This window comes from Dioscorea cayenensis, chromosome 14 (assembly GCF_009730915.1).
Source record: "Dioscorea cayenensis subsp. rotundata cultivar TDr96_F1 chromosome 14, TDr96_F1_v2_PseudoChromosome.rev07_lg8_w22 25.fasta, whole genome shotgun sequence".
Lineage (NCBI taxonomy): Eukaryota > Viridiplantae > Streptophyta > Magnoliopsida > Dioscoreales > Dioscoreaceae > Dioscorea > Dioscorea cayenensis.
In genome coordinates this window covers 18,155,669-18,181,325 of record NC_052484.1, presented here as the reverse complement: position 1 = coordinate 18,181,325, position 25,657 = coordinate 18,155,669, and the positions used below count along the sequence as shown (strand labels likewise).

General features: G+C 34.3%; 3 protein-coding genes across 4 annotated transcripts; 2 read left to right on the top strand and 1 right to left on the bottom strand.

Annotated features, from left to right (window-relative positions):
• Window positions 1-6,511: 6,511 nt before the first annotated feature.
• LOC120275736 (GTP cyclohydrolase 1) lies at window positions 6,512-9,296 on the top strand. Its single transcript, XM_039282421.1, has 2 exons — window positions 6,512-6,861; window positions 7,603-9,296. The coding sequence occupies exons 1-2, from the start codon at window positions 6,654-6,656 to the stop codon at window positions 8,829-8,831; spliced, it is 1,437 nt and encodes a 478-aa protein (XP_039138355.1). The 5' UTR covers window positions 6,512-6,653; the 3' UTR covers window positions 8,832-9,296.
• A 2,856-nt stretch (window positions 9,297-12,152) lies between these two features.
• LOC120276341 lies at window positions 12,153-18,093 on the top strand. 2 transcript variants are annotated; one of them, XM_039283065.1, is made up of 9 exons: window positions 12,153-12,266; window positions 12,328-12,476; window positions 12,558-12,670; window positions 13,226-13,301; window positions 14,155-14,183; window positions 15,197-15,290; window positions 16,216-16,305; window positions 16,539-16,710; window positions 17,059-18,093. In XM_039283065.1, the coding sequence occupies exons 2-9, from the start codon at window positions 12,330-12,332 to the stop codon at window positions 17,106-17,108; spliced, it is 771 nt and encodes a 256-aa protein (XP_039138999.1). In that variant the 5' UTR covers window positions 12,153-12,266; window positions 12,328-12,329; the 3' UTR covers window positions 17,109-18,093. The 2 variants fall into 2 exon arrangements, with proteins under 2 accessions (XP_039138999.1, XP_039138998.1); XM_039283064.1 differs by having other exon boundaries at window positions 12,153-12,476.
• A 378-nt stretch (window positions 18,094-18,471) lies between these two features.
• Window positions 18,472-25,528, bottom strand: LOC120275630 (vicilin-like seed storage protein At2g18540). Its single transcript, XM_039282257.1, has 12 exons — window positions 25,286-25,528; window positions 25,061-25,211; window positions 24,864-24,959; window positions 23,399-23,475; window positions 22,843-22,922; window positions 21,414-21,474; window positions 20,446-20,513; window positions 20,251-20,332; window positions 19,520-19,603; window positions 19,366-19,443; window positions 18,922-19,041; window positions 18,472-18,811 (listed from the first exon to the last, which is right to left on the bottom strand). The coding sequence occupies exons 1-12, from the start codon at window positions 25,451-25,453 to the stop codon at window positions 18,632-18,634; spliced, it is 1,245 nt and encodes a 414-aa protein (XP_039138191.1). The 5' UTR covers window positions 25,454-25,528; the 3' UTR covers window positions 18,472-18,631.
• Between the last annotated feature and the right edge of the window lie 129 nt (window positions 25,529-25,657).

Sequence of the window (25,657 nt, the reverse complement as noted above, 5' to 3'; positions counted from 1 at the left end):
ATTTTATAATTAAATTACTCTTTTGTTAGCAAATTTTTCCAAGTGAACTAGTGTGTGATAGAAAAGTATTTTGATCATGAAATCAAACTTTTATAAAGTTTGATTAAGATAAAGAATATTTGTATATACACCTTTTATTGTTAAAGGTTGTTGATGACTTGTGATTGAAGACCAAAAAAAAGTGTGAAAATGATCCCCCTCTTATGTGCATATGTCACATGATTTGCATAATTTCTTCCCATCTTGATTTTTGCTTGATTGCTACCTAGATAAACTTTCTCAAGGTCTAGTATCAACAGGGATATGTAAGCAAATTGAAGTTGAATACCACTTTTAAAGGCTTCAATTGCAACAGTGATAACAAAGCTTCCCCATCTACTTATTTTTTTTTTAATTAATTATTATGTTTTAATATAGAGAACATATTGGATTGAGGCTTGAACATGTGGCTAATATTTTTTTAGTACAAGTGAACTTTTGTAGTTGTGGTCCATTGTATTGACAAACTCTATAGTTTCTTCATCAATCCAATCCAATCCAATCTTTGAGTGTTTCAATCATCCTCATCTTCCTTTCTCTCCACAAATATTCCTCTTCAATTTTTGGAATTACAATAAAAAAATAAACTTTGATGCATGTCCATTTTTTTTATCTAACTTAATTGGATTGAACTAGTAAACATAGGCTTTATAATTTCTTGATTTTAGTGGAGGATTTGTTTTTTAAAAATAAATGTGGACCCTTAATTTTTGAGTTGAAAGAGACTATTATTGCCATAAATTTTTGTATTATTTATAAAAGTTTAAATTAAAAAAAAAAGTGTCCCAATCATGGCATAAAAGTATTGGGAAGAAAATGTTCTCTAATGCCAAACTTTTCTTTCCGAATTCAAACCAAAAGAAAAAAATAAATAAGGAAAGAGGATCAAACATAATCTTCAATTTTTCTCCCACCACGACAACTTGCCAACACTTTGGACCCACTTAACATAAGGTGGTTTTTTTTTTAAAATATTATTTTAAAAAATTTAAATACCAAATTGCGCATGTCGGTAACTATTTACGGACATGCTCATTTTTTTAATATTAAAATTTTAATTTTTTAAAAACTACAAGTTTCACTAGTGTTTTAAAAAAAAAAAATTACGGTACATTTAAATTTTTATAATTTTATAATATTTTTTTATACTTTGTCTATTTCTACTGTTCTATAAGGAGAATTATTATTAGGGGTTGATATAATGAATTAGTAATAAGTAGCACTTGCTCTATTCACGAGAGCCTTTGAATCAAATTGATCATAACTATTTATTTGTTAGGTGAATGCCTAAATAAACCCTCCAAGTCTTTTTTTGTAAAAACATACAAGCATTATTATTAGAAAGATTATCAATATAAAGAGAAAATTCTCCTTTATAACTTGTGTAATTCTAGTTTTTTTTTTTTTCTTACAAAATTATTTTATTTTCTTTATATTCAAGCTAACAAAGTTCATATTCTTGCATACCGAATGAAGGAGGCCTTGATCGAGAGGAACACCAACCAAAAGCTGCACGGACTCTTGACAAAAGAACAACCCGTGACATGTAGTATTCTAATCCTAATATTGAAGCTTTCTCAATGAAGAAAAATAATTTTTTTTTTTTGTGATTACTGATTAATCAATCTTGATCAATGGACTCAGGTATTAGCGAACTCCCAATAATAGGGTAAGTGTAACCTGTCACTAATAATTCATCCAATTAATCTCAATAATGTTTTTTCCATCTGCCCAATAAAATTTTAAAATTAGTGAAAGTAGCCATATGAGAGTAGAAATGGAGGGAAAAAAATATAAAAAAATTATAAAATCATAAGTGTTTGAATTTAAAATTATTTTTTATTTAAAAAATTAATAGGACCGGTAGTTTTTTTATTTTAAAACACTAATGGGATCTGTAGTTTTTTTTAAAAAAAAATAAAAATTTAATATTAAAAAAAAAACGCATGTGCCTAAATACTTAGGGACATGGCCACTTTGGTTTTTAAATTTTAAAATATAATATTTTTAAAAAAAACCATAAGGTCCTCTCATGCACTTCTCACTCCGCGTCAAATTTGTTCATATATATATATATATATATATAGTGAAAATTGCTAAAAAATCCTCAAGCTTTGTAAAATCGCTAAAACATCGCGTTGAAGATGGGCAACTCACCGGGTCATTGCTTTAAACATCTTTCACGTATTTTTTTAAAACACCGTTGTCATTGTTTAAAAGAGTAACTCGAGTATTGTTTAACTTTTTCTATTGTTTTACAACGACGTTCTTTTGTTTCCCACATTATTTTTACTAGGCCTCTGCTTTAAATTTCGGAAGTTCACATTCAAATAAAAACATTCGTTTACAACATTTACAAAACATTTACAACATTTACAACATTTACAACGTTCTCTCGGACTTTGATCACTCATGACTCGACCGCTCGATAATCGAAACAAGATGTGCATGACATTCGAATGCCGCACGGTAGCATAGCATCGCGTCAACTTGAACCCCGACAACGTACAACATTAAAAAGGTTAAACAAACACGTTCGTGAAAAGCGACTATTAATCAATGGTCATGGTCGGGACTTAAGCGAAGATCTTGATAGTTAAACACGTAGCGTAATAGTTGTACATCGGCGTAATGTTCTTAAGCGGTAACAAAAAGTCTCAGTGAGTAAATATCATCCCCGTCTTAAAGGATGTTTCTCGATCTCCTCCTCTAGAGAATCCTCCGCATTCCACGATACGTGAAAAGCTTTCTTTTCTTACCCAGTCGAAAAGCTTGCTAATTGCTTGCCGTCGTCCACGTGGAGAATCCTGCGCATTCGAGCGATTATCGCGAGCATTTCGACTTCGGGTGAAAAAGATAGTTTTAACTTGTTGCGTGATTGCTACCGATTGATTCTCAAGATAAGGAAGGAGGTTCACGAAACATCCTTTTCAGACAGAGTGGTTGTCCGTGGGAAGAGGAGGAAGAGGAAGAGGAGGATGATGAGGGCGACGAGCGAGTGGTTGTCCGTAGGGAAGGGTTCTTCCCGGTTATTTATGGTGTGAGAGTCTACAAGCGGTGACTCTTCGTATCCGAGAAAAATTAAAGCACACGGTGGACCGACATTGATCGATGACATGATGTATCGGATGTTTTATATTCAAGTGGTCGAGTGCATAGAATTAATGCCGTCGTTAATTCTTATACGCACGGATCCCATATCCTACACGCTTGCGAGCTGCCAACAATTCGGATCAAAGCGAAAAAGATCAGCGTTTCTGCAGAGACTTTGAGAATTTAAAGCGTTAATATGAAAAGTTATACATGTAAAGATAATGTTAGCGGAGATGACAAGTATTAGCGGATATGACAATTATTAAACATATTAGTAATATATTTAAAGCGGATAATAGCAAATAGTTAAACATTATTTAAAATATACAAATAGATAACCATAAAGCGAGAAGAACTTTACAACGAAATGAACTCGTTTTTCAGACGAGACGACGATAGTACGCTTTACTATCGACAATAAAATCGACTACATGAAGTGCACTTGACCAATCCGATGGAAATCAACTTCATTTTCTTGGAGAAACCGATTTATATATTTCGGGGTATGATAAACTTTCACCCGACTACCACAAATGAGTCGCTATAATAAACACGCTTGAATGAGTCAAAACGATAGAACTAAGAGATTCTCACCGTGATACGGAAACCGTGCAGAAGTCAAATAACTCAGCCGAGGATAAATGAGGAGAACAACAAGATGTAATGCAACTCCTAGGCATTGTCTATCGAAACCGCCAGAAAGCCTCGGTTGAAACATGATGTGATTTAGTGACTTTTCTTCCCAGCATTTTTCGAGGCCAAAAATGGGATTTCACTACGTGGACCCATTTGAGAGTGAGCAGTGCAGGGTAAAGGGAAGTTAAAACACTAACGGAAAAGCATCGTCGGGGTGTGTAAAAGTAGGAGGGGGTTTTTGTAAAGTTTGGAAAATTACGAGGGGTGAATTTTCCCATATATATATGATAGTATTCCTATGTGTAGCTAGGTCTAATGAAGTCATACATGATGCTAAAGAAAATTCTATAAATATTTTATTATATAATTTAGAGATTCATATAAAAGAAATAGCTAATGGTTTACACGGATCATTTTTATGATCTAACAATTGACCATTTTTATTACTATCTCCAATCAATTTTATCAAAAAAATAATGCTCAATAATGTGTTGAGAAAAACATACAAATAAATATGAATAATGCTATCTGTACATAAATACTCACCCAAATTAGTCACCCGAATGTTAACTCTAACAGCATTAGCATTTCTAACTCCGGAGTTAACATCCCGATTTCGGGATTAACATTCGGATGATCAATTCGAGTGAGTATTTACGTACATATACCATTAATGCGGGCCCCACAAGTTTTTGTTTAGCTTTACCACTTCATGAGCCCACCACACACCAAAAATAGAAATGGGCTATATATATATATATATATATATATATATATATATATATATAGCGAAGAAACCACACAAACCAACCACACGACTTGTGGCTGATGACATGAAAAATATTTTTTTATTTAATTAATTTTTTTTTGATAAAGTAAAATTACACGTGAGTCCGTCTATCTCATTTGTGTCTGTGCTCCCAGTCTTTGCTTCCCTCCTCGCTCCCAGTCGCCGTTTTCGTTTGCCGTTTCCGGCCGCTGTTTCCCTTCCCCGCTCACGGTCCTCTTTCCCGACCGACGCTTTTCTCCCATGCTCCTGGTCCCGTCCCGGCCGCTGCTTCCTCCCCCACTCCCAGCCCCCATTCAGGCCACGGCTTCTCGTACACCACTGATTTCGTGCACCACTGATCCAACTGCCGCTCTCTCTTTTGTGCACCACCGACCTGTGCCCTAGTTTATGTCTGTGCTCTCTCATTTGGCTTTGAAGAGAAAGACACAAACTAGGGCCGACCTGTGTCATACTTTTACTTTATCAATATTTTTTTAATTAAATAAAAAAAATATTTTCCATATCACCAGCCACATCAGTGGTGTGTTGGTTCGTGTGGTTTTTCACTCTATATAACATTACTCATGTGTGTGTATATATATATATATATAAAAGCTTAAAATTATATATATACACTTGTATAAATAAAGAAAAATTTTCATTTTTAATCCACTGATTATGCCACGTGTTCCATTGTTTGTTCATCCTTGAAATTTCAAAAAGTTAATTATTGTTATGAATACTTTAAAATAATGGATGCATAGTATAGCAATTGACGGGTTGTAACACATGATGATATTGTAGCAAACGGCATATTATAGCAATTATTCGTGTGGTACTGTAGCAACAGTCAAGTTGATACTATTCCACTTGCTTAAATATTTTAAATCGTTAAATTTAATGAAAAATTAAATATAAAAGGATTTATTTATAAATTCAAATAACCGTGTATATGTAATTAAAAGGTATCCATGTTGGTATGATACCAAATATATATATATATTTTTTTATTATAAAATTGACAACTCACTACATAACATGTTGCTAATGCTAGGGCAATTATATACATATTTTTACAAGGTGAAACTTGAAAAAATTATTAAGAATAATAGGTATTTGACTACTAAATATATTTTGTATAAAAATTATATACATATTTTTACAATATCAAACTTATAAAAAATTTAATGAATAATTTACCAAAAAAAAAAAAATTTCACACATTTGCCAAATAAGATACGTGATTTCTCTGTTTAATAAAAAAATTAAAAATCTTCTATATTTGATAGAGATAAAATTATCAATTTATTTAACAAATCAAATCATGCAGTATTTATTATTTTTAAAGATGTATACAAGTAAATATAAATTTATATGATCATATATATGAAAATACAAGAATATTATAATATAAATAATGAACATTATCACATATTTATGATCACTTTGACAGGGTTAAAATTATTAATTCATTTAGGATATAAACATGTGAATATAATTTTATATAATCATATACATAAAAAAAGAAAAAAAAATTTTATTATAATATAAATAATGAGCGAGATGGTGTATTTAACAAATAAAATCAGATCACAGAATTTATGTTTTTAGGTAGAATATCCTATTCAGCCTTTCTAATATAATTAATTTATTTGTCCCTCTAATATAATTTATCTTTAGATCCCTCTATTTTAATATTTAAAAAATATAAATCTTTTCTTCTAATATAATTTATTATTAGGAGGTTTCTCATATTAAATATTTGAGAAATATAAGTCCTTTTCTTCTAATATAATTTATTATTAGGAGCTTTTTGAGAGAGACTTATATTATTCAAATGTTAAAATAGAAGAATTTTCTAAGGACAAATTATATTGACAAAAGATTAAATAGGATGTGAACATATAAATATAAATTTTATAGGGTGGTAAATGTGAAAAAGGCGAGAATGTTATAATAATATAAATAATGAACGGGGGTTGGAGCGAGCCCAAGCCACACAGCGCAAGGAACAACTCCGTCCCACCGTTGGCTTCTGCGCCTTCGATCCCTTATCAGCTGCGCGCTCCTTCCATTTTCTCCTCTAGGGTTCGCTTCCTCGGCGGCGTTGGAGGCCATGGGAGCTCTGGATGATGCGCATCTTGATGAGGAGCTTCACTGCGCCGTCGGTTTGGTGCCTGGATCTGGGTCTGAGATGTTGTCCACTCGTGAGATTGAGGATGCTGTGAAGGTGCTGCTGCATGGCCTTGGGGAGGATTCGGGGAGAGAGGGATTGAAGAAGACCCCTCTTCGTGTTGCCAAAGCCTTTTTGGATGGTACTCGAGGTTTGTTTCCTCTTTGATCTGTGTGTGTTTTTGTGTTGAATAGGAGTCTATTGGGAAAGGGATTGCGTGCATGCCCTTTGTTTTGGGGGTTTTTCTGTTTGATTTGATTGGTGATATCAAAATCTCTTCTTTTGTTTTTTTGAGGAAAAAGTAATTTAGTTCTGATCTCAGAGATGCTGCACCCAAACAGGGGAAAAAAGAGAGATTTATCTGATTGTTGTAATAATTCTTATTCTGTTATTGGATTAAAAAAAATCCATTTTGATTTGCTTTATCAGAGAAAGGGATGATTTTTAGCTTGTTCTTCCAAAGTTGGTGGGAATTTGGCTGATGTTTTCTTAGGCGTCATCAAGTTGGTTTTGGGAACTAGTTTAGCTCTCTCTTTGTCTTTTTTGTATTTGGGCAATGTAGTTAGTGAGGATAGCTGTCTTTTTTATGTAGTTTGTGATCAATTTAGCATTTGCAAACTAGTGGTCTTTCTCATTTTGTCTGCTTGTTGATTCTGATTCTTGAATTGCTCAAAAGGAGTAGCCTTTCCATGACCCAAGTTCTCCTTGCATTATTAATTTTGCTTGAAAACTTTAAATTAGTTGCTGCTAATTTTAGTTACGATGTCATTTATTCTTTGAAAAAATTTGTGGGATGGCTTTGATAATAATCATCATTTTCAATTTGAAGGATGTCTATCTAATTGTACATTTGGCTCTGATAACAGAGTTGATTTGGGAATATCATTGTCAGGTTACAAACTTAAAGTGAATGACATTGTACAAGGTGCTTTGTTTCCTGAAGCTGGTCTAGAGAATGCCACAGGATGTGCTGGAGGAGTTGGTGGGCTTGTGGTTGTGCGGGACATCGATATGTTCTCATACTGTGAGTCTTGCTTGCTCCCTTTCAGTATTCGATGCCATGTTGGATATATTCCATCAGGGCAGCGTGTTGTGGGCTTAAGCAAGCTGTCGAGGGTAGCTGATGTCTTTGCCCGGAGGCTTCAAGAACCACAGAGGCTGGCCGATGAAATTTCTTCGGCTTTGCAGAGTAGCATCAACCCTGCTGGTATTGCTGTTGCTCTTCAGTGTTCGCACATTCAGTTGCCTGAAACATTAAATTGCAAGGCCTACTTAAAAATTTCTTCGAAACTGGATATGCAAGGGTGGGTCAATGCTTCTGTTTTCTCTAGTTCGGGGGTCTTTAAGAATGAAGATCATCCTTTCTGGGATGATTTTTTGGCTCTTCTCAAGTTCAAAGGTATACACATGGAGGAGACTGACCCATACCACTCTCTCGCGCAATCCTGGTGCCCGTTAAGATCTCTTGACATCTTACCATGCAACGGAAGGAACCTGACTAATGTTAAATCTTCTCCCAAGTTTGGAGTAATTCAAACTTCCATGGTTGATGCAGTAACTTCAATCATTGAGGCTCTTGGTGAAGATCCATCTCGGAAAGAGCTCATGGGCACTCCTTCACGATTTATCCATTGGCTAACAAATTTCAAGAAATCGAGCTTTGAAATGGAGCTTAGCAGAAACAGCTTGCATATGAAAACAACAAACGGGGTTGCTGGTGCAGAGCAGAATGAGATGCACACTGAACTGAGCCTACCCTTCTGTTCGCAATGCGAGCACCATCTTCTTCCTTTTCATGGTGTAGTCCATGTCGGCTACTTCAGTTCGAACGAAGGTGAAGTCATACAGAGGTGCATATTGCAATCACTGGTTCATTTTTACAGCGTCAAGCTTCAAGTGCAAGAGAGGCTCACAAGGCAGATAGCAGAAACAGTGTATTCTGTCCTTGGCTCCGGTGTGATGGTTGTTGTTGAAGCAAGTCACACTTGTATGATATCCCGAGGGATCGAAAAAGTGGGCTGTACCACTGCAACAATGGCTCTTTTGGGCCGATTTTCTACAGAAACCAAAGCCAAGATGATGTTCCTGCAAGCCATTTCAAACCATACTACAACAGGATGATTTCTTTCTCGGGTTCTTTCCTGTTCAATAATTTTCCACACCAGATTGGCTCGTCATTTTTCTCTCATGTCTCATGCTTGATATGAGCAAAGACGTCGAAGAAACATTTATATACTTAAATTCTCAAATTTCCGAGGTTTGTCGTACCAAAATCCTACTGTTAAGTAGGAAATTTCTTCGTCTGATGTGGAATGATATAAAAAGTTTGCTCATACAAGCAACTTGTGTCAACTCGATTTCTTTCAATCATCTTCTTCATCGATGTTGTACCGACATTGAATATTTACCGGCAACAATGAAGTTCTGAAGGCTTGCAGTTTTGTGCATCATATCTGAATCTTTTGAAACTGTGTCATTGAATATAACCATTGTGTGAAATTTGCTTCCAATGTTGTAACATTCTTCAGGTTGTGAAGTGTGAGCTTAATACTTTGAAGGCAGTGATATAGATATGTTTTCTCCCTAGACTTTGATTGTCATTATTATAATAATATTTTCATATATTTCTACAGGACTAGTTAAGAATTAAATTATTATTTTCACATTGTTTATTTATTTATTTTTATTTATAAATTGGGAATTTACTAATGAGAACAACGTGCTAATTAATGGTGGCTAAAGTTTTGTTAGTTATTTATTTATTTTGAAAGGCGTTTTTGAAAGATCCATTGATGATATAAAGTTATAAACTAATGAGAAAACTCATTTTTTTCAAAGTCAAGGAAACGTTTTTTATTTTTATTTGGTCTTTCACACTAATAAAAAGAAATTTGCACTCAACTTCCCATCATTGTCTTTAATGTTGTTGATTATTATTTTAAAATATTTTTTAGAATAATTTGACATTTCAATTTAGAGGTGTTGGTAGTGGGCTGGAAGTTCCCTACTCCAATGTATTTGTTCCATAGAAGTGGGCCTTTCATACCACCTTTTTAATTTGTAATTTGTAATTTTTATAAAAAAATTCCCTTAAAAAAAAAATCCTCAAATAAAATTTTGATGAAATATTGACTAAAGTATGAAAGTCAAACTTCTCTTGAGACAATATTATCACCCATAGTTTTCTCTTTTGTTTTTTTCTCATATTTTAGAATTGCTCTTTTGTTCTCTTTTCATTCAATGCTGGTGCTGCTACTCTTATTTATTTCTTCTGTTCTTCACAATGGTGACCTTTTTCAAGTTGGTTTTTTTTTTAATTATTATTATTGTTATGATTATTATTATTTAACTTTTTGAAGAGGTGCTGCTCTTTATATTATGTTAAAATAGGTTGTACTGACAGCCAAGTCGCCAACGGGTGGGTATGTATGTTGTTGTTTATTGGGTTTTTAGTTAAACAGTAGCGTTAGTGGAAGTCAAATTTAACGGCTGTGATTGATTGAATTATTGTAAAAATTATAATTGAACAATTTAAATTAAACACATTGACACTAAATGAAAATTTTATGTCACAGTAGTGAAAATGATTAAAAGTGTTGGATTCATTTTCAACGGTCATGATAAACGTTCATAGATTTTCAAATCTATAAATGTTCTTAGTTAACAAGTCCTCTCTCTCTCTCTATATATATATATATATATAGAGGGTCAGTTTACTAGGATATCCGCAGATATCAATTATACTAACACTCACTTGGTAGCTGTTGGATTCATCCATTCGTATCAACCGTGATTTACACAGAAATATTTCAACAATGTTAAGAACAATACTTATTCATACTTCTGTTCATGCTCTTAGTAATAACACAATCTATCACAATCGTCCAACTCAATTTGCATCTCCTCTCACTGTTAAAACTAATAGCAACTCACCTAATCCATTTCAATGCAAGGACAGGGTTTAGGAATTATTAATTCTACTGTTTGCACATCTGTTAACTTGCTTTTCTGTCTGTCTCTCTTTATATCTACTCTTTTCTTTAACTGTTGATGTTTATAAATGAATCTTGATATATATATATATATATATATATCTGTGTGTGTGATGTTTTTAAAACATATTAAATATGATTATAATGTAATAATACTTAAAAAAGAGGGATTCACATATATGAATCATGATGTGTTTAACATATGATTAAATATGAATATAATGTAACAATACTTACAAGAGTGATTCACATCTTAAGTTAAAGCAAAGAGTGTGTGTTTCCTACCTATACATTCAAATGCATACATATCTAACATTCATAAGCTTGAAGGCATTCATTATATATGTATATATTTTGGATTTTGTTTTATATATATACTTTAAAGATGGACGGTGAATTGTTTTTGGTAAATCACTGAACTTTGGGTAAATATCATTTTGATAACTGAATTTTAATTTATTTTGAAATGCTTCACTAAAATTACTAATCATTTTATTGGCAAGTCATCAGTTGGATTAATATTTTCATTAACTGATTTGGAAGCCTCCACCGGTGTGCTGATTCGGTTTTTTCCAACTTCCATGTTAGTTAATGAAGATGCTAATCCAGCGGGTAAGATTAGTAAGTTTAATGAGCATTTTGAAACAAATCAAAATTTAATGATTTAAATAATATTTAATCAATGTTTAGTGATTTACTTAAAAAAAATAACTGATGCTTTTATGTATATATTATCCATATATAGAGAGAAGTGTGGGAAAGAAATTAAAGCAAAAATATAGAAACCAGTATCTTAGTATTTTTTAATCACCTTTAAATTTTTTAAGCCAACACATTGAAGGTTATATGAAAAAATAATATATTTCAATAAATATTTTACCATATTTATAAAATAATAAAATCGATTTTATTGTAAGGATCTCATTTTTTCCTTATATTTTATAAAGTAATTTATTTGATAATTTAAAAAACACACTTGCAATCAATATATCTGTTGAAACACAACTAATTTTAAATATATTTTTTTAAATACATACGATTTTATTATATATATATATATATTGTTTTTATTAGAGGACCTGTAATTTAGGGACATCTACAACAACTGTTAGATGATGATGTAACAATTGTTATTTTATTACAAAACTAATCCTAGAAATGAGATTAGTATCACTAATTCTATTTCTGGAGTTAGAAATGAAACAACAGTTATTAGATGATGATTTAACGGTTGCTGTGGGGATATTTTTCTGAGGACGTCCCCAGAAAACTTATTGCCTTTCTTTTATTATTTACAGTTACATAACATTCGCAAATAACAAAATTTATAAAATACTCCCTTGAGAGAAGTTTCTAAGAATATCAAAATTTGAAGGGGATTATCGTAAAAATTTCCAATTTTTTTATAAAGTTATCTCGAATTCATTTGCCGCGCCTCCTTTCCCTTCGCCTCTCTCTCTTCGACGAAACCCTAGAGTTGCTCATCTCCCCTGAGCTCCGGCGGGATCATACGACGGTTTTGGGTGTTCTTCAGTGGATTCCTTGCTGATTTCTTGGACGAAGAGTAAATTCAAAATTTTTTTCCGATTGGATCGGATTTGCTTCAAATCTCTATCAATTTCCAGCTATGGAGCTCTCGGATTTCTCTGTTATAGAGGAGAGGCTGAGAGTGCTTCTCCGTCAGCTCCAGACTGAGTCTGGGATCCTGGAAAGGATCGTATACAAGAACAAGAATCAGCATCGCCGATGCCCATACTTTAAATCACTTCTCAAGGTTTGCTTTTGTTACTTGTTATTGTTTTTTTGCTTTTTGATTGGTAATTTCAGTACAAGCTTGGTTGTGTCTGATTTGCAGGTGAGAAGGGATGTCAATCTTCTGAACTCTGCTATGCTGGGTGATGTATTGAGTGTATTGTTTCCTATCATTGATGGGAAAAAACCTGCCCAGAAGGCTTTCTTTATTAGCAGGTGGCTGTTCTTTTTTCCTGAATTTTGGTGTTGCTAATTAGAAGTAGATATTTTAATTTAATTGTGCAAATACACTATAATCCATATTAAGGAATTTATTGTAAATCAACTGAGATGTGATGGATCTGATGCAATGCACACTTTGATCGGCATAGACACTAGTTTAGATTTGATGATGCTTTGGTGCATAAGTTGCTTAGGTATGTGGCCACTGACGTCCTGGAGGATGATTGATATGCCATCAGACAATGGTACTAGGAAAGATGCATTTGTGATATTTTATTGTCCTAAAATATAATTTAAGATTTGTAGTCTAAATATATAGTCCTGATGGGAACCTCTGTGATGTTATCTTCAGAAGTTGTGAATTGTTAGACAGAAGAACTATAATCCTGGTGAGCATTCTGAGTGGTTTAACTCTTTCTTCCTGCAGTGGCATATGCTTTGTTCTTATGTGTTTTGTTACTTATTGAAAAGTCATTGTTGATTGATCTTTTGAATTGCAATGCTATATTTAGTTTTCCTAAGTTCTCATCACTTAATTATTTTTTGTAGAGTAAATAAAAAAAGTCCCTGTGGAAAGTATAACTATCTGGAGCGACTTCTTGGAATTGCACGTCTACTATCACAGGTGCATATTAAACTTCTCTGAATTGTATTTTGATCTACATATCCATTCATTAGTCCAGTTCTTGTCGTTGTAAGATTTACCTCCATATTGTTTTGGTTATGGGTGTCAATGAAACAATATTAAATATTGTTTCTTGCAATTTCTTACTTAAATTAATTCATAGTTTATGCTCTATATCAAATGAAGTAAAGAAAATAGGTTAAGAGTGATGTGGTTGCTTTTCATTCTTTCTTGAGGTTATCCCTTGTAAGTTCTATAGAATCTTCAGTATGACCTGGCCCTCTGGACAAGTTTCTATGTCAATGAATGATTTACCAACTTCATTAGCTAATGCAAAGAATTAGCCTGTGCCTAAGATGGCGTTTGACAACTTTACCCAATTCACCATTTTCTAAATCACCCTATTATCATTTAGCAGTTGTCTCCCTTCCTTTTTTATACTATGTATTCAATTCTGATGTTGCATTTGCATCACTATGCAGAACATGCAATGGGATTAATCATGTTTATTCTTATATTTTATGTATTTTCTCTTGACATAGAGGTACCATTATTGAATGATTGCTGAATATACTTATTTGGTTCCCTGTGGTAACTTATTGAGCCATCTAGACAAGATTGCGAACAAGTTATCAACATTGTACCTTTGCAATGCGGATTAAATGTCTTTTAATAGAAGTATAATATATCTAAGAAAAGCAAACTACTGATCTACCTATTTTAAATCCTTAGGCACTATGGAATAACCTGGACTTTTCATTATATATTGGCTGTAAATACTCTTTCTGTAAAAGATTTTTACCTCATCCTCAACCCTCCAAATTGTCATGATCTGCTGCTTTCTCGTGTGCAGATGGCTGAACCAATACTGAAGGCATCTATGTATCCTTCTATTATGTTTTTTAATTATTTTTTTATTTTTTTATTTTTTTGCTTATTTATGACTATCCATCTTTCATGCCTCTCAAATTTATTTCATGTTGGACCAATCCATATCTATTCTAGTGAGGCAAATTGTTTTCAGCTGCGTGCCTTTATGTAGAGCTGCGTGTTCACATATATGGATATTTATGTCTAAACACCAAGTAGAAGCTTTTGTCTAATCTATTTGTTGGCATCTTCATAAATCCTCCATTTTCATGTGTTACAGCAGGTTATCCCTGAGGAAGCTTTTCCCAAATTTTTTTTTGTGATTTTGTGGAAGTAACCAAACACATATACACATGCAGTTCTACTGTCCAACCAATCTGATCCCTAACAGGATTGTAGAGAAAATTACAAATGTTTTTTTCCTATGGATTAATTGTAGAGGATCCTGTTTCTGGATAAGCACAATTTACTGATATATTTATGATATTTGAGAATTTAGCTTCAATAGTATTTGTCAAGCTCTCTACTGTTTTTCTTTAGTTTTGTCTTTTTTATAGTTATAAGTTTAAGGACTTATCTTTTAATGATATATATGATTTTTGGAGTTTTCCATTTGCGTCAGTTGATATCATATCTGGCATACCTTAACACGTCATATGGCTGTGATTAATTTACAATCGCCAAGGGAAACCATAGTTTTACCTGGAAATTCAATGAGTGCCAAATTTTAAATCTTTGAGCGTCTAAAAACACATTCTTGGCTGTATAAAACTTTACTTTCTCATGCCTTGACTTCTTTCCCTTTTTGATTTTTTTTTTCTGGCTCTTATTATGCCATTTCTTATGAACCTTTAGTGTCATATGGATGTCTTAATTAAGTAGGTGTGTGAGAGTGTGGGAAGTGATTTCTGTTTCTATCTTGCAAACATTAACTATCAGTTCCTTGATCCTGTTTTAAAGCTGTAAATATTGCGGGAAAGAATCTGACAAATAAGATATTAAAGATTATCCTTCATTCTTTTCAGTCAGATATCATTCTTGCTTGCGAAATCATTTTTTACTGGGTTTTCAGTGACAATATTAGCTCTGCTTGCTCGTCTCCGAGTTCTTGTTCAACAAGTAAGTATTACTGAACGAAGCCTACTTGAATATATAACGACATGAACACCTTTAACAGTGAATTCTATATGATGATCTGGCTGTGTTTGTGAGATTTCTATTAGATCATCACACATAATATAGTAATCTTTTCCTGCTACTATTTTCACCTGATTCATGTTAGGTCCAGGCCTGTCCCATTTACTAATCATCTAATTCATGAACTTCAAATCATATGGCTGTTGGTTCTTTTTGAGTATGCTCATTCTTTATTTTTTGCTATGGTGCTATGACAATTAAACTTATTAGCATAGCATATGAGAGAGTTTAATTGTCATGTGAGAGTCTATATGAGTATAGCGCATGAGAGAGATTAGTTGTCATATGAGAGTTTATTTCCCCATTTCGTCAAAAAATAATTTCTGTAATTCATAATTAACATGGATGTAAGATTGATTAAGGGATAAAAGCTTGAAACCCGCATAAATTTTCCTATATTTTTTTGGTGATAAAGTTAACTATTTTGATTTTTTAATCATGCTCTCAGATTATTGTAAGTGAATGTATTTGAGAATTGAAGAGTATGATTATGCCAAAAGGATCTTCTGGTTCTGGACGTGCAATATCCTTAAGTATACTAATTAGTCGTGGAGAAGGCTGTCCTTGTGCATGCCCCCAAAGTTCCATTTGGGCACATCATAGCCATTATGAAGAATTGGAGTTGTAGCATTAACTAAGTTCTCCCAATTATGAATAAGGGTGATGTTTATGTTATCAGCTTTGAACTTAGGTTGATCGGTTACTTTTGTAGTTTAGTTCGCTTTAATTAAAGGCGAACGAGCTTGTGATTGGCTCATATCGTTTAACTTTACATGCAATTGTGCACTTTTGTTGTTCCTTTCTTTTTGATATCTTATCTTCTCAAGTTTGTCTTTGCTTTTAACAGATTTTACTTGATATAGTTGTGGTTTTCAACAAGGTCTCATCTCTTTCTCAAAAGAAGCATGATGTAAAGCTTACCCAGGAAGGACTTGAGGTTTGTTTTCAAAACTTTTTATATATATATATCCACAAGCACACGCACACGCCGCATACACACACGCATGCATGCATATGTACACACATATATATATTCCAAAGGGAATCTTTGGTGAACGTGGGCACTTGTTAAGTATGATTATTATTTCTTGTAATTGGGCTTATCTGCAAAGTAAGAAATCGTGGCTCTCATCTGATCACTGTACAATGCATGTTCTTTTGCTGGTGAAGGTATTCAGGGAGTTCTATCCCTCACATGTTCATGATCAAATACTAGAATGCGTTTGGAAGGAAGACAAGTTTGTTTTGATTGAGAAGAAGGATCCTAGTTTCATGAAAGATCAATCACCACTGCCCCCTGCCCAGTCCATTCAGTATGAAATTATGGATCTCTTTGATGAAGGTAAACTATACTTTTATCAAGTTTAATGTTTTTATGTGAATAAAATGTTTGATGCTTTTTGTCGAGGATATTTTCAACCTCCTGGAAAATGTCATCAACTTATGGGGAGTCTTCTGTTGGAGATTCTGTCATGGTTTAAGGTTATTGGATGTGCCCATCTTTAATAAAACAACTGAACATATTTACTCGATTTTATTAAATTTCCCTAAGCATGGCCATTAAACCTGGTTTGCGTAATCTGCATTCATGTATATTTGTTGGTTCTCATGTTTCCATTGTTTTTTTTCCCTTCTTCGATGCATTTGCTAGTAATGCTTGCTCATGTTCTATTCCTCCACTCAAGTGCAGTTCAAGGCATTGAACATGACCCCCAACTTGAAGATCACCAAGAACCCTGATGCCAAATGATTTGCCTTCACCAAATCAAGAATTCGCATCTGATGATTGTTCAAATGATGCATACCATGTACACCAAGAGCTTCCCAGCATTGATTTGGCAGCCACAGCAAATGCAAGTGGAACCATTAGCTCATTCGCAGGTTTGAAACCTCTGCAATCACAAAATGAATCACGAAAAGTAGCATTTATTTCAGTAGGGAAATCAGCACCCTCTGTAGCCGATGACTGCGCATCAAACAAGAAAATGAAATCAGAGATGCAGCCAGAGAATGCTGCAAATCCTGATGATCCATTTCTTAGTCTACTCCTGGCTGGAAATACAAACAAGAGTCTATTTTGATTCAGTTTAATCTATCGAATGGACTTTTGTTGGCTTCAAAAATGAAGGAAGTTCCAGAGCTTGTTGTGCAATGTGGAAATATAAGGAAATGATTGGAAAACTATTGACTGGAGCAGCTTCAACTTTTGATCATCCTTGACCTGTTTAGTGCCCTTCTCGACCAGTTTTATTCAACCCGTTTCGGTCATCCTTGGCATGAGCAGATTGTTTGAGTTAGCATCAATTTTTTACCCTCGTTTGATATCTTCAGCACAACCACAGCAACCAAATTATTATGAGTTAGCTCTCATTTTTTTATTTAGACTTGTTGCTTCGGTTATGTGTTTGTCTTTTTTATTTTTTCCCAACATTAATGTTGGGGAAGAGTGCATTGTATGGGCGAATTAGCTCTATTATGGTTTTATGGGGAAGAAAGGCAAAGAAAGGGTACAGGATAGAGGGCATGAGTGTGTGCATATATATATATATATGTGTTTTTGACAAATATAACAATTATGGTTAGGTGTGTGCGCATCATGATTAGGGGTGTGCATATGGGTTGAAAATTGAACATGTTGTGTTTTCTTCCAGCGATGATGGGGTGCGGATTTTAAGTTCACATCTGCCATCAGAGATCTATTATACGGTTTCTAACGGGATTTAAAGTCGGGATTTTTTTTAATATCTTACACCAATGGGTTTATTTATCATATGATCTTTGGCGGGAACATGTGTATATAATCAAAACAAAAGAAAATGCTCGTCTTCCCCTTATTTTATGCTGATGTTGAGGTTAAATTTTGATGGATAAAGGGTCTGATAATTAAAATTGAGTACATTTTTGCCATCTATGTTGACATTAGTATTATAATTTCAATAGCTCTAGATCTATGTTCTTTTCCACCCATAGACAATCATCAAAACGAATATATAAGATACGTATTAACTATGAACCAAACACGCTAATCGCACACACATGTATATATGATTCATCACAAATAAGTGATGAACCCAGCTTTAAAAGTTAAGAAAAAAAATAATACTGTCCTTGAACAGAAGCAAGAAATCATTTCTTTAAAAATATAAACCACAGAACCAGAAATTTATGTATTTGTTTTGTATCTGTTCTTTCCCTGTGATCCATCTAACAATAAATTCATACTAGTCAAGGAAAACACAGGGTAAAGAAAAAGCAAATTCCATTCAAAGAACTCCAAAGAAGGGATTGTTTATGGCAGAATTCAATTCTGATCCAGCTGTGTTCAAAACTGCCATGTCCACCTTGTCCCTTGCCAAGAACAAAAACTCATCGCCTTCTTCAAGCTTCGCAAACCCACAAATTTCAAGAAACTCAACGCCTCCTTGCAAGCGTCCAACTCTATCCTGTTAAAAAATAGTGACCAATTTTTAGATTGGCAGGCCAATATGTAAGGAAAAAAAAAGTAAACCTTGCAAAGTAATACCATTTAACTAATATATTTGCTTCTGGTTACCTGAAAGGATGGGTTATTAAGTCTGATCTTCCTGAATTTCTCCTCATCGGGATTCCTTGCTACGTTCCCCACGTACGTTAAGAGTGTTTGAAAAGCTCGCTTTACTTTGGCATCCTCATCCTGCCATATATATATATATATAATACATAATGTCACACAGGGCCACAGGCACAATCTAAGCATTTCAAATTATGTCTCTTTAATAAGACGAGCTTCCTCAAGTAGAGCACAACTACCAAAAAAAGACTAAAAGCGATTCACTGACTAAACCCAGGCTGTACATTAGCCTTTTAAAGATGAGTCAAGCGTAAAGGAAGAGACTAAGACTAGGCTTCAATACCATTATGAGTTGTGTTAATAGTTGTGAAATAAATGATATTGTGCAATGCAGATAATGTATCTCAGAACCTTGATAAGCGAATGAAGCGGATATATAAAGATCACCTTGTGATGCTGCTTGAGAGATCGTAAACATTCCCTCATGTGCTCCGCTTTTGTAACAGGCTTAACAGGTAAAAAGCTCTGAAGATTGTCAATGGAAAAAAGTCAACTTTTCAATCAGTTCCACATAATATACTGTCGGTTAATCAAATGATACCTTCTTCTCCTCAACTGGAGGTGTGGCGGGTTTCTGGGTTTCTGGGTTTTCAGGTGGCAATCCAAGCTTTCGCCTTCTTTCTGCCTGGAATATAAGATTTCCAAATATGACCATTCAGAACTCTTAGAAAAGGTAAATGCAAACCAAATATAAACAACATTAATATTGTAACTCTGACTAATGTTTTACTTGCATAGGAATAAAGGATGAGGTAATAAGATCTTCAGCCACAAACTTTCTCATCATGAACAAAAAATAAATTTAAATTTCAGGTGGTCTAAAGTTGCAAGACGCAGACACAGAACTACAATAAACAATAGACAAAGCACAGAAAAAAAATCATGGTACATATGGCTCTGGCAACACGAATCTTTTAAAAAATTATTTGATTGAAACCTATGCTTGACAAATTTGGCATTTAAAGAAAACAACAGAGCCTCCAGCATAAAAAGCAAACAAAAAGAAGAGTGGACAAGGCTTACAAGGCTTGGAGAACTTAATATACAACCTCAAAATTCCACAATTGCTACAGAATTACCATTGCCATGCAAACCTTATCATTAGCATGAAAGCCTATGTGCTAGACTGCTAGTTGAACGCAAACCATTAGCTTAAACCAAGCAAAAGGTACCTGATCCAAAGGATCAAATCAAAGACATCAAAGACATCAAAATTAGACCACTTGCACAAATTGTGAAGATTGAAGAGATGTCTTCCAGATACAGAAATACCTTATCTTCCTCAAGTCGCTGGCGTATTTTCTCCCGTGCTCTTTTCTCTTCCTCTTTTTCAGCTTTCCGCAGCATCAATAATCTGCAGTGAAGTGCATCTCATCAAGCCACATATAGATAAGAAGAGTGATGCCCAAGATCAATACAAAGGAAAAACAGCCATAATAAACATAAATCCACATGATTATGACTAACCGTTTTCTTTCATTCTCTTCCTCAATGCGTTTTGCCTCAAGGAGCTCTTTGCCAATACGTATTCTCTCCTTTAACAAGCAAACAACAATGTTGATCCATTAACTATCTTAGGTCATAAATAATGATAACAAATGCTGCAATCAAGCAGTAAGCATGTGAGACACAATACACGCGTGCGCGCGCACACACACATACACACATATATATATACGTTTATAATGAAGGACAAAAACAAAATCTATAGTGCATTCTATAATACTAAATTCCTTCTTTTCAAGTGTGACCATAGTGCCATCCAGCTCTAATAGCCATCCATTACTTCTGCCAAACACTACAAGGAAATGATCTCCATCAAATCCACATGATGTCAATGAATTCACAAATGGATGAAATTACGGAGAGGGAAGAACAAGGACAAAAAGAAGTAAAAAATTGAATAGAGAGAGTGGGTTACAGGGCAACAGACAACATGGACAACAATGGAAGGAAAGAGATCACAACTATGAAGTTAGTAGAGGTGTATGTACAAAGCATGCAGAAGAGGTATAAGGCAACCGTAAGATGGGAGATAGAGACTTCACAACTTCCATATGGGCTTAGAGTTGGTTCGTCATTTGTGGGAATTGCAACTCTAAACTTCAAAAAAGAGTTAAAAAAGTATATGGGGATCAGATAGGAGTTTTGGAGATTGGAAATACAAATTCACTATTTCACCAAATACAACACTGCCTATGTAGATATCCATGTAACTTGGACAGAACTGATGTTTAAAATGTAGCTCATAACTAAGCCAACATACTACACTTAAAATTTATAAAAAGAAAATATATGAAAAACGACAGCTTAGCCATATGCATCCTTTAAGATCACTCATCTAATGAGTTCTTTAGGTAACTATGATGATTGTGTAATGAGAAGCAGGCTTTCAGAATTTCAAGTAGTTAAGTGCATCCAAAAAGTACAAGTACCTTTTCTCTTTCCCTTTCCATTCTTCTTTCTTCCTCCTCTTTCTTTTTGCGAGCACGTTCCCTGAAAATGTTTAAACATAAGAAACAAGGGACGAAACATACATGCAATTACCAAACCAAGAAGTAGACAAAAGCATTGTACGCTAAATAACAGAATTGCATTCTTTATCAGGAGCGTGTACACACACAGATTTCTTGCAAGAGAAGGATGGGTGCATTCCCAGGACACACACAAATCTTTATCAGAAGTGATGTTCACTAGCTCTGTGCAATTAGCAAGATTCAACTTAAGCAGAGAGAAAGGTAAACACTTGATAACTTGCACAATGATGTCTCTGAAGGAAACATGTTAGCAAGTCGAGCATAAATATTAAAGAGACCAAACTATTTTTGATCCAAATTACCGTTTTCATGAGGACTGCCCATACCACCACTTCTGGCTCAAAGACGATAAGTAATTCGTCATTATCATGCTTAATTGCAAAATAGATGCAATTAGTGGTGGTGTTTAGTTCAAGGAAAGTCTAAAATTAAGTTATTTAAATAGCTAACCATGACAAAAGTCCCGCACTACAGGGAAACAGAAGGCCTTCTCCTTGTTAACAAAGTTTGGTTGTTGCACAATAGCTTAATGAAAATCAAGTTGCAAGTTCAAAAGCCTTTTTAGAGAAGAACTGTTGCACAATGAAGAACTCATACATAACAATCACATTGTTAAAACTAAGCAGCACAAAACACACATAGGTTTTTAACATATTATGTGGAATTTAAATGCTATGCTCTTCGAGGGGAATGATTTGATTTGAATTGGGTAATGGCTTTTCCTTTTTTCTCTGATATATCATAAGCAAAGATATCTGGACATAATTTAAAGCTTGAAAAAATTGAGCACATGATTAGTTGCTCATAAAGATACTTGTATGATCTATGTTTTTCAGTACCCTATTTTCCTTGAATCTCTTCAAATATTATCTTCCATCATTTCAGCCACAAATTTACTAAACCACCCTTGGTGTAAAACAATGAGAATTTTTTAAGAATATCAGAATTGTCATCTTAAAAGCAAGAGATATGAAACAGATCGAACATGTGGGAATTAAATGGGCTGAGAAATATTGCTTGGTGAAAAAAAGCATACAAATAGAGATCACCAGGATAGGCCAGAAGGCCCATAACAACATCATGCAATATAAATCTGTAATTGATGAAAACAATTAACAGCAACAGCCACTGGGAAAAAGAAAAATTAGTATGAATAATCTGAAAAAAAGTATAAAACACAGGTGTCCCCGAGAGAGAGAGAGAGAGAGAGAGAGAGACTTTCTATTTGAAGCCTTTAACATCAAACAAGAAAATAAGTTCTAATAAAAAGAAATGACACCTATAGAATTGCAAGGCCCAATAGATGCAATAAACTTTCAAGACATACCGTAGTTCTTGTGCTTTCATCTTGAGTTCTTCTGGAGTCAAAGATTGTTTGTCAGCTTCACTTTGGGCTTTGATAGACACCTAAATCATTCAAAATAAGAGATATGGAAGATAAAATTCAATGCTAAGTAATACCAAAGAAACACCAGAATACAATGTCACTTGCACACATTTGTGCATGTCTAGAACTTTGTTCTCTATGGCATGTTAAAACTTAAGAGCCATAACTATTGACCTATGCATCTTTCACCCAATGGGAAATGCTTGCCTGGACCTAGTGGACATGGATGTGTGCCATCTATGTCCCATGTGGTCGTACACTATAAGATGAATAATTCAGATGCATTTTTATTGCCACTTGGAGCTTATCCAATTGCCAGGTGCAATCCACCATGTGTAAGCTCCAATGGCCTGGTGCAATCAAGACACCATTTTGTCATGCCTCAAAATTTCAAAGATCCAATAAATTAACATCTAATGCTATTTTAAGACACCATTTTCAAATAAAATATAGTTGAACTAATAGACCATAAAGGCAAAAAGTAACAAGATACTACCAAGGGCATTTGATCAATATCTGGGTCATCTTCATGTTCTGCGACCCAATTAATGGCAGCCTCAATACCGCTATTACCTGAATGAGCAAATCATTGTTTATACATAGTAAAGTACATAAAAAAAATTTTGGAGAAAAAAATATTAAGAAGTTACATTATTGCATGCTACGTAGGTAAAATGAAGACCCAAATCATTTCATGATACTGATAAGGGTAAAGAATGCAGAATGATGATTTCTCTTCCCACTCAACACAATTCTGATCAATGTTTGATGTGCTAATTTAGAGCTGCAGTGTGCAACATATAGGCTTATATGAATATGCAGTAGCAGGATTATGTGTTAAATATCAACCAAAAACAACAATGTATCGTACAACATCTAAGTACTGAGTCCAATAGTTATGACTTATGATAATTACTGCTGCAATACTTGCCATGCAACAACCTCCAACAACTTCATACAAATGACATTGAATGCAGAAGTAGCACAAGGCACAGCTTGGGCAGTATTAATAGCTTGTGTAGCAGGAAAATTGGCTGTTGTGCTTCACAATTCCACAACCTTACATTTTATATAAAATTTCAAGTTAGTGGATCCCTACTGAAAATTGGGCTAATTAAGTAGTCTGATAATGTGTGAACCACCTAGTTCATAGTATTGATCTTGCTGGTCATAGTTTATTCTTCAAAAGTTGAGTATCAACCTAGGAATGAAAACATACGAAGAACATCCACATACGCAGGTATACGCACATTTTAAAACACTATAGAATGTGAGTAGAATATCCACAACATTATTGTTAGCAAGGAAGCATAAGTAAGCTACCATCATCACCCTTCGAATTTTGAATCTAGATGGAATATAGACATCTTAGTTAGAATGTCATGATAGTTGGCAATAACTCCATCCAAACTACTCTAGTGAAAATGAGACAGCTGCTTTGTTATGGCATCAGTCAATGATAGCTCACAATACATCTATTAATTGGTTGGTCCATTTAATTTCACAATAGTAATACTATAGTTACCTAAATACTCAAGGTGCTATGATCTTTACTGTGTAATGTAGGTTAACTATATCTAAACCTGCTAATAAACTAAGTGAAACCAAGTAGTAGAATACATAAATAGCCTAGATTAATACATTTTCTCAAAATGGCAACCAAATTTAAAGCAGAATCTCCAATAATTTAGAGATAATGAATTCCAAGGATCCATGATTCAAGTCTTCGTATCTATAAGCACAGGATATTCCTGCACAATGTCATTCAAAGAATAGACAACATTGTCATGCCTTACCATTAAAGCTTTGAAATATTCAAACCAACAAATATCTTCATAGCCACAAAAGCAACTATGAAAATTACACAACCTAATTCAACAAATTAAGCAGTCGATACATGAACACCAAATCTGGAAACAATGATTAGATAGAAAATCGAAACAAGTAGTGAACAGTCTTACCAGAATAATGCAGTGCTCTTGTTGCTCTGGCCTTTGGAAATCCCATCGATTCAAGCTCCTCAAGAATCTTTTGATCAACCTCCGGAACAACCATCTCTAAAGCAGATGTAGATACCAAATTAGTTGCCCAAAACCAACAGCCACCTTTTCCTCAATCCAAAAACAATGTACTTCTAGATCCTTGAAACAAAACATACCCTCAGACTGGCTACTCTCACCCTCTAAAGCACTCTCCTCAGTCCCACCATGAGATTTCGTCGCATTCTCCAAATCAATCGGCTTTGCCGTCTCTGAAGTCTTATCAGTGAACTCAGCATGCCCAGTCCTCTTAGTGTGCAAATCCATCTCCTTAAAACCTCGCAAAAATATCAAATTCAGATCAAATTCGAGCAAACAAAAGGGCTTTGAGTGGAATATCATACCGTCTTCGATCGGCAAGGCTTCGCGCAGGTGGAACAGATAAGATTGAGAACGGCTTCGGTGGATTCAGAGAAGTCAGTGTGGGAGGTAAGCTCGGCGTGCTCCTGCGCCTCCTCGACGCTCTTCAGCAGTGCCCCGCAGTCGCCGCAGCGGAGCGAGAGGCCCGCCATTGGAGACGAGGATCGATGATCGAGGGCTTTCAGATCGAGAATTGGGAAAATTTTGGATGGATCCTTTTCGTGTCTAGATGAATTATTGATATTAAATAGAGCACTATTTTACAGATTGGTCCATTAAATTAAATAAAATTACAAAATTTTATAACACTTGGGTTCCTAAATTTCTAGAAAATTAATAATGAATTAAAGATAACG

Excerpts from the sequence above, each read along its gene's own strand:
- LOC120275736 (XM_039282421.1), top strand. The coding sequence starts at position 6,654 with ATGGGAGCTCTGGATGATGCGCATCTTGATGAGGAGCTTCACTGCGCC. Across the intron at positions 6,862-7,602 it reads CTTTTTGGATGGTACTCGAG|GTTACAAACTTAAAGTGAAT; the intron begins GTTTGTTTCCTC and ends TATCATTGTCAG.
- LOC120276341 (XM_039283065.1), top strand. The coding sequence starts at position 12,330 with ATGGAGCTCTCGGATTTCTCTGTTATAGAGGAGAGGCTGAGAGTGCTT. Across the intron at positions 16,306-16,538 it reads TTACCCAGGAAGGACTTGAG|GTATTCAGGGAGTTCTATCC; the intron begins GTTTGTTTTCAA and ends TTGCTGGTGAAG. Across the intron at positions 16,711-17,058 it reads TATGGATCTCTTTGATGAAG|TTCAAGGCATTGAACATGAC; the intron begins GTAAACTATACT and ends ACTCAAGTGCAG.
- LOC120275630 (XM_039282257.1), bottom strand. The coding sequence starts at position 25,453 with ATGGCGGGCCTCTCGCTCCGCTGCGGCGACTGCGGGGCACTGCTGAAG. Across the intron at positions 21,475-22,842 it reads ATGAAAGCACAAGAACTACG|GGAACGTGCTCGCAAAAAGA; the intron begins GTATGTCTTGAA and ends AAACATTTTCAG. Across the intron at positions 19,604-20,250 it reads AGCGACTTGAGGAAGATAAG|GCAGAAAGAAGGCGAAAGCT; the intron begins GTATTTCTGTAT and ends CTTATATTCCAG.